Source organism: Orcinus orca, chromosome 10 (assembly GCF_937001465.1).
Source record: "Orcinus orca chromosome 10, mOrcOrc1.1, whole genome shotgun sequence".
Lineage (NCBI taxonomy): Eukaryota > Metazoa > Chordata > Mammalia > Artiodactyla > Delphinidae > Orcinus > Orcinus orca.
In genome coordinates, this window is record NC_064568.1 from 82,721,701 (window position 1) to 82,734,083 (window position 12,383).

A 12,383-nucleotide genomic window follows, 5' to 3' on the forward strand; every position below is an offset into this window, starting at 1 on the left:
GGCCCCGCTTGCCACAACTAGAGAAAGCCCTCGCACAGAAACAAAGACCCAACACAGCAAAAATAAATAAATTAATAAAAGAATAAACTTTGGATGATGTGTATATGAGGGTTCATTATTACTGTTTTGGGCTAATATTTGACATTTTTAATAAAAAAAACTAAGATACAAGTTATTGTGGCAGTAAAGTAGAAGTGATTGACCCAAGGGAGTGTGGTAGGCCTGAATTTGTCAGTTCTGCCACTGACATTCGCCTAGGTGTACTCACCTGTAAAGTGGATGTAATACTTATCTCAGATGTTGAAAGCCTTTTAAATATGACAGTACGTGAAACCCTCAGCAAACTGGCTGGCACAAACTAGGGGCTCATGTACAGGTGCTTACTAGAACTCTTAATTGAAACAGTACTGGGACTTAGGTATAAACTACGAATCTCAGAAAGGGTGGGCACCACAGGCAGGCACACTGGCAGCACCGCGGGGCCCAGGCCCCTGCCCGAGGGGCTGGGGGAGAAGAGGACAGAGGGACGATAATCTCCCCGGACCTCCGGCCCGCAGAAGCCCTTAGGCGGCCCTTTCAATTCCCCAGGGTCACAGTCTTGTGTTTCGGTCCAGTGTAACTCTATTTGCTCCCAATTCCCAAACTCGGAGGCGTCCTTTTTTAGACAAAAGTCCTGAAAGGCAGTAAATCCTTAGCTTCTCCAAAACATGGCGTGTCCCCTCGGCCGCACACCGCCGGGGAAGAACATGGCGCCACAAAACGCCCACCAGGCAAAACTGAGGTCAAACCCAACGACGCCACCGCACGCAAATCAGCTCGAGAGCCACCTCCAACCGCCTATGGAAAGGGTGACTTCCGGAAGCGCCGAAGGAGTGGCGCAACGGGGACGATGGTAAGAGGAAGACAGTATTCTAGGTGGCCAGGACAGTGCCGCCTCAAATTCTCTGCCGGCCAAGATTTTAACATAGATTAGCGAGGCACAATCCCCAGTCTCCAAACTCCAAGATCCATATAACTGTTTAAAGCCGCTCTCGAGGGAATCGAAGAGTCCCACCTGATAATTTTTTTTCAGGCATTTATAGGGGCCACCACAACCCCCTACTGCTTAAGCGCGCGCACGTAACAAATGGACAGCGCCGGCGGGGGTGGGGAGATGCCTAAGTGTGTACGCATGCGTAGTGCGAGGCACGCAAGCGCAGTACGGTCCCCCGGGCGGCGGCGGCGGCGGCGGCTCTTCGGGGTGCTCGGCTCCCTCCCATCTAGGCCGGCCCCGGCCCGTTTAACCCCCAGGAACTCACTATTTGGGGCCGCGGACTTTCTCGTCGTGCCCCACAAAAGTAAAGCTTGGGGACCTGGGGGGAGCCGGAAGTACCGCCTCGCGATCCCCAAATACTGTCGGAAACGGAAGTGGCCATCGGAGGCAGGTTGGGGGGAGGCCGGAAGTGACGGTACAGTGGGAAAGTCGGGGGCGGAGCTGCGGGGTTGTGGGGTGTGTGTGTGTTTGGTGTGTGTGGGGGTGTGTTTGGTCTGTGTTGGTTGCGTCGCTCTGCTAGAGCACCGAGGGTAGGTGGAAGAGGGAGGCAGTCAGCTAGCAGAGCTGGCCCACCGTGAGTGTCCGTCATTTCGGGTCTGTGGCGACTTAGGCGGGTTCGATGGGCGTGGCGTGGCGTGGCGCGCGTGCGCGAAACCACTTTCTCCGCATAGTCTGGCGCGACCCTCGGTCTCTCGTTGTCCCAGGGTTTGCCTACTTCTCGGGCCCTTGTCTTATCGCGACCAGTGATGACACTGGTCTTGTGTTTCCTTCCTTCTCTGCTTCCTAGCCCGACTGGCCCTCCCTTATTGTGATTGGCATCGTGGAGGCCCTCCCACCTGCCGTCCTCCAGATCCCTGTGCCGTCGATCTCTTGCCCTTTGTGTTTCTCTCCCTGTGCCCCGGAATCTGAAGGGGAATGGGGGAGGGTGTGAGTGTGTGTGCCTGTGTGAGAGAAACTCTTTAGGTATTGGGGCGGAGTCTCGGGCCGGGGAGGCTTCCGGGTATATAAAAATCTGCTCTGGGCGACAGCGGACCTCCCTCATAACATTCTTCCTTAGAGAGCTGTCGGCCATGGAGCCCAATGATAGTACCAGTACCACTATGGAGGAACCTGACAGCCTGGAGGTGCTGGTGAAGACCCTGGACTCTCAGACCCGGACCTTTATTGTGGGGGCCCAGGTGAGACCCCAGTACTTCTGGGAGACACCCATTAACTCTTCCTCTTATAGGTTCCTTATTCTGAGAGAAGAGCCTAATTTTCTGGTTTTCACATTTTCTTTCATTAATTCCTTTGTTCATATTGTAGCCAGAACATTTTCTGATGTTTCCTCTTTGGTTTTTGTTGGGGAAGGCAGATTTTCTTTTGCCTTACTCCACCTGGATAAAACTCAGTGCAGAGAGAAAGAAGGAAGGAGGAATCTGTATTCCAACATCATAGATGAATCCCAGCCCAAAGGGAGAGACACGGCTCCTGCCTTTGGGAAAGGAAAGAGAACACACAGACCTAAAATACAAATGTGTCTTCAAAACAAAAACTGGTGACGTCTGTATTGTGTATTTAAAGGATAGAAATCAGATGCTGTAATGCTCATAATGCAGGTAGAGCTCTAATAGACAAAATTTTGAGGTGGTTAATTTATAGTTTTAAACATGGTGTTACATGTATTTAAGGAGACCATGTAGGCTTGTGTGATCAGATGTACGTAAACAGCTTGGTACTCTTTAAGAGTCAGTTGTCTAGTTAGGAAAAATGTTTTTCTGGCTTGCCCTTTTTTCTTTCTTCTTGCTTGAGTCTGCCTTCCTTAATCTGATTTTCTACTCCATCTTCTTTGTCACTGCTTTTAGCTTTGAGATTACAGTGTTGGTGTCGTTCTGTGTTTGGGGAGGGGTCACCGGTATCTGTAGACACACACATTACTTTGGGAGCCAGGCAGAGAAGGAGAGAAGAGAATGTCAGTTGACTTTTCTGTTTTTCAACCCTGTAGTTTTGTCCTAGGTTTATAACCTGAAGTTCCTCATGTTTATTGTATGTATATTGACAGGTGCTGCCTTAGTTCAGGGCTTTGCACAATAATTAACCTCACAGTTAAGACAGGCAGGTAGTGATTTTATGATGGGATGGTTTTTACCCCTCACAAGTCGGTTGTCCCTCTGCTGTCCTTCCTTTTTCTCCCATTCCCAGATTCCTATTTATGTCTCGTCTTCCTTACAGATGAATGTAAAGGAGTTTAAGGAGCACATTGCTGCTTCTGTCAGCATCCCCTCTGAGAAACAGCGGCTTATCTATCAGGGGCGAGTTCTGCAGGATGATAAGAAGCTCCAGGAATACAGTAAGGGGGTGGGGGAGGCAGTTCAGAGCTGCCGCTGCTGTTCAGAGGGATGAGCTGAGGCCGTGGGTTTACCTGATCATACAATGTTTCGGTGTAAATCTTTTTTTCTGCAGATGTTGGGGGAAAGGTTATCCACCTTGTGGAACGGGCTCCTCCTCAGACTCAGCTCCCTTCTGGAGCGTCTTCTGGAACAGGGTCTGCCTCAGCCACCCATGGTGGGGGACCCCCACCTGGTACTCGGGGGCCTGGGGCCTCTGTTCATGACCGGAATGCCAACAGCTATGTCATGGTTGGAACCTTCAATCTTCCTGTAAGCTTGTGTTTCACATGGGATGGTTTTTCTGGGGGTAGTTTTGGTTGTGGTAGCAGTCAAGAGCTTATAAGACAGGCGTCTCAGTTTTTAGATTGGGTTTGGAGGGCCCTGTGGTCTGATGATGGCCTCAGTCTTTGAAGAGATAGGGGGTGGGGCTCCAGAGAATCAGTTGGAAGTGCGGGGGCCTTAGTATTTGACTTCTCCCAGAACAACTTCCCTTACCCTTTCCCCAGAGTGACGGCTCTGCTGTGGATGTTCACATCAACATGGAACAGGCCCCGATTCAGGTATCACGAGGCCTGGGAGGGTCAGGGAAGGGGATCTGGGAGAAGGAGGCCATGAAGTGGGGGCGGATCTGGCTGAGGAGATGGCTGGGACCTGGTTTAATAGGTGGTGGAGCTTGTGGCTTATCTCAGACCTGTCCTGATCTTCTCTCTCCTGTTGTAGAGTGAGCCCCGAGTACGGCTGGTGATGGCTCAGCACATGATCAGGGATATACAAACCTTACTATCCCGGATGGAGGTGAGTGGGCAGGGCTGGCTAGGGTCTGTCTGTCTCACTGCATCCTCCCTACCCCTTTTCTCTCAGCCTAGGGGTGGGGGCATGACTGGCCACATCCACTGGATTCTCCCCTCCTAATCTAATCTCTTTGCAGTCTTCATTCTTTCGGGAAGAAAAAGTATCTTTGTGAGGCTGTTTCATCCCTGCCAATTCTCTAAGTCCCGGGTATCTGGGCAGTTTGTTGCAGACTTGTCAGATGATTCTCATGGCATGTTTTTTCAGTTAAATACGGATTCCATGCTTTTCTATTCCTCGCTTATCATATTTTATACTGGGATGGCCTAATTTTATTAGTTTGCTTTTGCAACCGGTGGCCTTTCCTTCTTTTCTCTTGGAGGTTAGGAAACCCCAGGCTATACTTTTTTTTAGTAATTTGTTTGCAAGCATCATAGGTATTCATCACACATCTAACTTGTGTAAGTCTTAGGGAGTTGCTAGGGAGTCAGGTGTAGATGCAGAGCCCTGCCTTCAGGGAGCCGAGTTAGCGCATTCTCCACTCAGTCTGCTTTGACCTGAGTAATTTTCTGCTGCTGTCTCATCTTGCCTTTGGTGTCCTGACTCTTCCCCACCTTCAGTGCCGAGGGGGACCCCAAGCCCAGCAGAGTCAGGCACCCCCACAGACGCCAGCTGTGGCCTCGGAGCCAGTAGCCTTGAGCTCTCCAACATCAGAACCGGTCGAAAGTGAAGTGCCTCCTCGGGAGCCCATGGAGGCAGAAGAGGTGGAGGAGCGCGCCCCTGCCCAGAGCCCAGAGCTCTCCCCTTCCGGCCCAGCCCCAGCAGGCCCAGCACCTGCCCCAGACACAAACGCACCCAAGTGAGAGATGGAGGGAACCTTTTGGGGTAGGAGTGGGTTGGGGATTCTAAGTGAAGTATGAGGACCAGGGAAGGTCTGATGGGAGAGGAAGGATTGCTTAGGGGTTATACCTGTAGAGTTAGTGTTGAGGGGCAGGGAGGGGCTCCAGTGTAGGTAAATGGGGTTAGGCCTGGCCGCTGAGCCAGAAGCACTGGTCTCCCTGGGGCAAGGAAATCCAAGTGGTGCTTCCTGAGTCCACACAGGCCCCGTCTGTTTTTTAGGGTTAGTGTTTTGCCATTGTAGGTACAGGATTGTATGGTGGGGAGGGTGGAAGCAGTTTATTTTCCTCTTCTCATCTTCCCCTGGGTGAGGTTAAAGAACAGAAGCTCCGCTAGTTCAGGAAGGGATTGGGCCAGGGGTCTGGGAGGCCAGGAAGAGGTAGGGCAGATATGGTGAGGTTGGGAATCTGAGGGAAGCCTTGGCTCACTGCCCCTTGGGGTTGCCCACAGCCATCCTTCCCCTGCGGAGTATGTCGAGGTGCTTCAGGAGCTACAGCGGCTTGAGAGCCGCCTCCAGCCTTTCCTGCAGCGCTACTATGAGGTTCTGGGCGCCGCCGCCACTACAGACTACAATAACAATGTGAGCCCGCCCACCCCCTTGCCCAGTACTCCCCAGTGGGGCAGGGAGAAATGCAGATCACCCCTTCACCCCGCAGAAGGCACTGCCTTCGACAGAATAGCTGCCCTTTAGATTTGGAAGGAAGTGATCTTTTCCTCCGTGACAGAGGAGGATCTTTTTCTCCCATCTTTATGATGGCCACTGTCACTGTCCTCGCACCCTCTGGATCCCCTCAGTGAGTTATTTAGGAAGTTTATAAAGTAAGGGAGATTAGCAGGTGGTAACTGATTCATTGTAGGGCTTATTTTATCAGGAAGCTGTTAATGTGTATAAAACAGAATTCACTTGCAAAGATGTGGTCTACACAGAAGCTTTTAAGCACGTACTTGAAGACGTAGAGGACGTGAGAACGTGATAATTTCAAGAAGGTGCGGTTTTTGTTAGCGAGGTGGATTCTAGCCTAATGTTTTCCGCCTTTCTGTGTTTGGCCCCGGGGAGTACAGCAAGAGGGCCGTGAAGAGGACCAGCGCTTGATCAACTTGGTGGGGGAGAGCCTGCGGCTGCTGGGCAACACCTTTGTGGCGTTGTCTGACCTGCGTTGCAATCTGGCGTGTGCGCCGCCGCGTCACCTGCATGTGGTCCGGCCCATGTCTCACTACACCACCCCCATGGTGCTCCAGCAGGCGGCCATCCCCATCCAGGTGGGTCAGGGGAGTCTGGCCTGAGGGAGAATGGAGGGCTGTCAGTGGAACGATCCAGCATAGCTATTGGGCTCAAAAGAGGTTAGAAGGGGAGCATACTTTGGAAACGTGGTGACGCACGATGAAGGAGCCTTTAGAAGTACAGTGTGTCGTGGGGTGCTCTGGGTTAGGCTCTGGTGTTTTTCTCACTTCTGCCCCATCCATCTCTATCGTCCAGATCAACGTGGGGACCACTGTGACCATGACGGGGAATGGGACCCGGCCCCCCCCGACTCCCAGTGCAGAGGCACCTCCCCCTGGTCCTGGGCAGGCCTCGTCCTTGGCCCCCTCTTCTACCACCGTCGAGTCTTTGGCTGAGGGGGCTCCCCCGCCAGGACCGGCTCCCCCACCGACCGCCAGCCACCCAAGGGTCATCCGGATTTCCCACCAGAGTGTGGAACCCGTGGTTATGATGCACATGAACATTCAAGGTGAGTTAGGAACAGTCGCTGGCAGAGAAGAGCAGCGCGATGTGGGAGGTGGGGTTGGCGCTGAGGTGTGAGGGCGCCAGGGTGGGGAAGGGGAGGCCAGGGCTGATGGCGGTGGCAGGGGGATCGCACAGAAGCTCTTCTGGTTGGTGTGGGGGGGGAGGGGCAGGAAGAACTACTTGTCCTCAGAGAGCTGTTTGCATGGTGAAGGGAATGTCTCCTCCTTGGCTAGATGGAGTGAAAGGCAGGCTTTGTGGTCGGGGGAGTGGAAGCCTGAAGCGCGCCGATCTCAGGAGGATACAGTCAGGCCTTGGCCCCGCCTGTCTCAGGGCCACTCTCTCTGTCTCCTTGCCCAGATTCTGGCACACAGCCCGGTGGAGTTCCGAGTGCTCCCACTGGCCCCCTAGGACCCCCTGGTCATGGCCAGACCCTGGGTAAGAGTGAGGGCATCAGAGCAGGCTGAGCTCTGGGTAGAGAAGGGGTAGGGCCAAGTGGGTGGGTTGAAGGGGGTCCAGGTTCAAGGTTACATCAGACCCACCCCCCAGGCTCCACCCACATCCAGCTGCCCTCCCTGCCCCCTGAGTTCATGCACGCCGTCGCCCACCAGATCACACATCAGGCCATGGTGGCAGCTGTTGCCTCCGCGGCCGCAGGTAATGACCTGAAAGGGGAAGCCTGGGAGGTGGGGCCTGGACCACGGTGGTGGGCATCATCCACTGGCAGGCCGGGGCCCGGCCCTCAGACCTCTTCGGTCTCTCCCCTCTGCCACCCACAGGACAGCAGGTGCCAGGCTTCCCGACAGCTCCCACCCGGGTGGTGATTGCCCGGCCCACCCCTCCACAGGCTCGGCCTTCCCATCCTGGGGGGCCCCCAGTCTCGGGGGCTCTGGTGAGTAGGGGTGGGGGAGTTCCACTGGGGATGAGTGTGGGGAGAAAGTTCTATGGTGGGGCATGGAGAGGCCAAGACTGAAAGCCTGCCTTTCTCCTCTCCCCTCAGCCGGGCGCTGGTCTGGGTACCAACGCCTCTTTAGCCCAGATGGTGAGTGGCCTCGTGGGGCAGCTTCTTATGCAGCCTGTTCTTGTGGGTGAGTACTTGTTCTTCCCCACTTCAAACTGAAGAGGTGTCCCTGGCTCTGAAGGCTGATGCTCCCTTCCCGGTCTCCTCACTGGCACTTCCCAGTTCTCTCCATGTTCCTTTGTTCTTGCTTTCCTACTGGGAAGACCAGAGTGGAGATGCTGTGGGGTCTTGATTTTCTTGAGATTTCAACTTTCCTCTTTTGGCCCCTATAGCTCAGGGGACCCCAGGAATGGCTCCACCTCCAGCCCCTGCCACTGCGTCAGCCAGTGCCGGCACCACCAACACAGCTACCACAGCTGGCCCTGCCCCCGGGGGGCCTGCCCAGCCTCCACCTCCTCAACCCTCCGCCTCTGATCTTCAGTTCTCTCAGCTCCTGGGGAACCTGCTGGGGCCTGCAGGGCCAGGGGCTGGAGGGCCTGGCATGGCTTCCCCCACCATTACTGTGGCGATGCCTGGTGTCCCTGCCTTTCTCCAGGGCATGACTGACTTCTTGCAGGTGAGTGGCTGGCTTGCTCCTCACTTCACCCTTCCTATTCCTGGGCCCAGCCAGGCGCTGGAGTCTTGTTGCCATTATATTGCCACTTGGAAGGAAACTTGGGAATTTATTGACTCTGAACCCTCCATTTTGGAGATGAGGAAAACAGGGCTTCGAGAGCGAAGCATAGTAATTTGGGTCACTGCCTTCTGACCTAACCCCATCAGAGGGAGAGAGGCAGCTGCTCAACCTGACTCTACTCTGGAGAAGCTACAGTGTGTATTCTGCTTTAAGGTGCAAAGACTGGAATAGAGCTCCACGTCTTCCAGACCCCTGTTGATTTGTGCCTTCCTGATGCCCTTTTATGCCCTTGTCCCCATTCTCACTTTGTCTTCTGTTCTTCCTTCCTTCTCTGTGGGGCAGGCGACACAAACAGCTGCTCCGCCACCTCCGCCACCTCCGCCCCCACCCCCGCCTCCGGCCCCAGAACAGCAGACGGCGCCTCCACCAGGGTCCCCCTCTGGTGGCGCAGGGAGTCCTGGAGGCCTGGGTCCTGAGAGCCTGCCGCTGGAGTTTTTCACCTCAGTGGTGCAGGGTGTGCTGAGTTCCCTGCTGGGCTCCCTGGGGGCTCGGGCTGGCAGCAGTGAAAGTATCGCTGCTTTCATACAACGCCTCAGTGGATCCAGCAACATCTTTGAGCCTGGGGCTGATGGGGCTCTCGGTGAGCAAATGGGGGTACCTTGGCCTTCTCTAGGGAGGGGCAACCAGGGGACGGTAGATGGCCTTTGTTAGGGGTATTGTCAAGGTGGGGTGAGGCTGATGGGCTGGTGGGCAGGCCAGGTGGTAAAGACCACTGCTCCCTTCTGCCCCTGTCCCTAGGATTTTTTGGGGCACTGCTCTCTCTTCTGTGCCAGAACTTCTCCATGGTGGATGTGGTGATGCTTCTCCACGGGCATTTCCAGCCACTGCAGCGGCTCCAGCCCCAGCTGCGATCTTTCTTCCACCAGCACTATCTGGGTGGCCAGGAACCCACACCTGGTAACATCCGGGTAAATGAAGACCTTGGGCCCAGAACTCTTCTCACCTTCAGTTCCTTATTCCTAACTTTGTTCGTTGCCTAAAGCTGTGACTGCCCCAGCTCAAGCCCTGGGCTTGGTTGGGGAGGAGGGGGAAGTGTCTTGAGGGGTGTGGGACTTGGTTCTAAACTTGTGCTGTTCTCTTCCCCCCACACCGCCCTCCAGACGGCAACCCACACATTGATCACGGGGCTAGAAGAATACGTGCGGGAGAGTTTTGTGAGTAACCCTTCCCCATCCCCTCCTCTCCTGGCTCTGGTCAGGATAGCCCACGGCTCCCAGTCTCTCAGGGCTTCTGATTTGGGGGTCTTGTGTGTGTTTTGTCTCTCAGTCTTTGGTGCAAGTTCAGCCAGGTGTGGACATCATCCGGACAAACCTGGAATTTCTCCAAGAGCAGTTTAATAGCATTGCTGCTCACGTGATGCACTGCACAGGTCAGGGGCTCGCTGGGCCCAGGTGAATGGGGCGTGTTGGATGTGCAGGGCTGCTGGGTGCCAGCATTCCGTCCTTATTTCTCACCCACAGACAGTGGATTTGGGGCCCGTTTGCTAGAGCTGTGTAACCAGGGCCTGTTTGAATGCCTGGCCCTGAACCTGCACTGCTTGGGGGGGCAGCAGATGGAGCTTGCTGCTGTCATCAATGGCCGAATTGTAAGCATCACCCAGCCCCAGATTCCCAGCCTTTTGTTTCCTCAGGTTTCTGTTTTCTTTGGTATCCTGCAGTTTTTTTTTCTTTTTTCTTTTTCTCAAAACTGCTCTCCTTTACTGTTTGGTACCTTTCGAAAGCTGTTTGAGGGTTTTGTGTTCCAAGTCTGCTTTCTGCCCCCCAGCGTCGCATGTCTCGTGGAGTGAATCCGTCCTTGGTGAGCTGGCTCACCACTATGATGGGACTGAGGCTTCAGGTGGTGCTGGAGCACATGCCTGTAGGCCCTGATGCCATTCTCAGATATGTTCGCAGGGTTGGTGATCCCCCTCAGGTAAGGGACCTGATGGGCTATGGGGTCAGGGGACTCGAAGGAACTGCAGAGATCTGAGAGGGCCTTTTGTGGTGGTCTCCTTCTCTGTCCTTTTGCACAGACGCTTCCTGAGGAGCCAATGGAAATTCAGGGATCAGAGAGAACTCCCCCTGAGCCTCAGGTACCAGGGAGAGGTCGAGGAGCCAGATAATGTGGAGTGGAGGGCTGGGGCCGGAAGGGCTGGAGGCTGAGAATTCTGAAGCCTGGGTCTTCCCACTGTCTGCCTGCCAGCGGGAGAATGCTTCTCCAGCCCCTGGGACAACAGCAGAAGAGGCCATGTCCCGAGGTCCGCCTCCTGCTCCTGAGGGAGGCTCCCGAGACGAGCAGGATGGAGCTTCAGCCGAGACAGAACCTTGGGCAGCTGCAGTCCCCCCTGTGAGTGTCAGGAGGTGGTCCAGTGGGCTAAGGCAGCTGAAAGTTGTGGGAATGACTATTTTTTTATCTTTTCCTCCCCAGGAATGGGTTCCTATTATCCAGCAGGACATTCACAGCCAGCGGAAGGTGAAACCGCAGCCCCCACTGAGCGATGCCTACCTCAGTGGTATGCCTGCCAAGAGACGCAAGGTTGGTTTGCCTCTTCCCTGAGGATCGCTCTTTATCTGAATTCCCCTATTGTGCTTAGAGTCAGACTATGCTTAGAGTCAAACTAATTAGAGCTGGAAAGAATTCTTCCTAGTTTGGTCCCCTGATTTGATGAGGAAACTTTTCTGGCTCAGACTTGCTCACGGTTGTTGCCCCACACTTTTATATTAGTCTGTTTGTCAGCAGTCCTTGTCATCCCTCAGCTGCCCAATCCCCATGTGACCAGGGCCCGTCGTCGTTAAGGTGGGCTTCCTCTTGTGGACTAGCTAGCTGTGAATACTGGGTGGCTTGACCCGTCCTGCCCCTCTTGTTTTGAAGACCAAGTCCAGCACATTCAATGGTGTTTTTGGCCAGAGCCAAACACAATTAGGAAGGCATTTCTGTTGTCAAAATGACACATGGACTGTTTCCCTTCTCTCCGCTAGCATGGAGACTCAGTGGTTGACTCATGGAAAGGGTGAGCTGGGTGGTGACATTGGATCTGATGTTGATCCTCTTTTCCCTTTCAACCCCATCCCCCAGACGATGCAGGGTGAGGGCCCCCAGCTGCTTCTCTCAGAGGCCGTGAGCCGGGCAGCTAAGGCAGCCGGAGCTCGGCCCCTGACAAGCCCCGAGAGCCTGAGCCGGGACCTGGAGGCACCAGAGGTTCAGGAGAGCTACAGGCAGCAGGTGCCCCCACCTTGAAGCAGCATAGGGATGGTCTAGTGGGAGGGATTGGGCTAGGGTCCCTCTTCCCTGGATCCCTTCAGAGATGAACTGGTCAGTCTGGGGCTACTACTTGGTTTTAAAATGTTTTCCCCTAGGGGCATCTGGGAAGGCTCAGTGATGCCATATTGGGCTACTGAACAGTACATGGCTGGTGGGGAAATGTTAGCTCCTGAGGGATGACTTCTGTGTGCTTGCTGGGATCCTAGGGGCTGGGTCAGTACCACTCCAACCTGCTTTGCTCTCTCTCTCTAGCTCCGGGCTGATATACAAAAGCGACTGCAGGAAGACCCTAACTACAGCGCCCAGCGCTTCCCTAATGCCCACAGGGCTTTTGCTGAGGATCCCTAGCTCTTTGCTCCATGGCCCTCCATCATCAGGGGACCATTTCTCCCCTCTTCCTTCACAGTATTTAAGAAATAAAGTCAGATTTTCCTGGCTCTTTCTTTTGGTCTCTAAATTGTCTTCGTTAAGTAGTCTAAGCCCCTTAATCTATGAAGTTGGTTTTATAAATTAATTCCCAGGAACCCACCTATACTAGACAGCTTTTAACATTTCACCACGAGCAGATGTGCAGTACGATGTTTTACTGTTCGTGCAGCACAACAAGTGTACAAGCCTGCTTGTTTTGAGGTCAG

The 12,383-nt window shown here is 54.2% G+C and overlaps 1 protein-coding gene across 20 annotated transcripts; it reads left to right on the forward strand.

The window, feature by feature from the left end:
* The first annotated feature begins 1,166 nt into the window (after positions 1 to 1,166).
* On the forward strand, positions 1,167 to 12,185 carry BAG6 (BAG cochaperone 6). 20 transcript variants are annotated; one of them, XM_012539423.3, is made up of 26 exons: positions 1,185 to 1,448; positions 2,091 to 2,211; positions 3,245 to 3,362; positions 3,476 to 3,672; positions 3,909 to 3,962; positions 4,123 to 4,197; positions 4,812 to 5,050; positions 5,539 to 5,668; positions 6,151 to 6,348; positions 6,566 to 6,818; positions 7,172 to 7,249; positions 7,361 to 7,468; positions 7,591 to 7,703; positions 7,812 to 7,899; positions 8,105 to 8,388; positions 8,791 to 9,088; positions 9,247 to 9,416; positions 9,609 to 9,662; positions 9,775 to 9,877; positions 9,969 to 10,093; positions 10,273 to 10,419; positions 10,520 to 10,579; positions 10,690 to 10,833; positions 10,915 to 11,022; positions 11,563 to 11,709; positions 12,001 to 12,185. In XM_012539423.3, the coding sequence occupies exons 2-26, from the start codon at positions 2,104 to 2,106 to the stop codon at positions 12,094 to 12,096; spliced, it is 3,495 nt and encodes a 1,164-aa protein (XP_012394877.1). In that variant the 5' UTR covers positions 1,185 to 1,448; positions 2,091 to 2,103; the 3' UTR covers positions 12,097 to 12,185. The 20 variants fall into 20 exon arrangements, with proteins under 20 accessions (XP_049571623.1, XP_012394877.1, XP_049571619.1 ...); XM_049715662.1 differs by having other exon boundaries at positions 1,185 to 1,424; XM_049715663.1 differs by having other exon boundaries at positions 1,263 to 1,424; positions 2,095 to 2,211.
* The last annotated feature ends 198 nt before the right edge of the window (positions 12,186 to 12,383 follow it).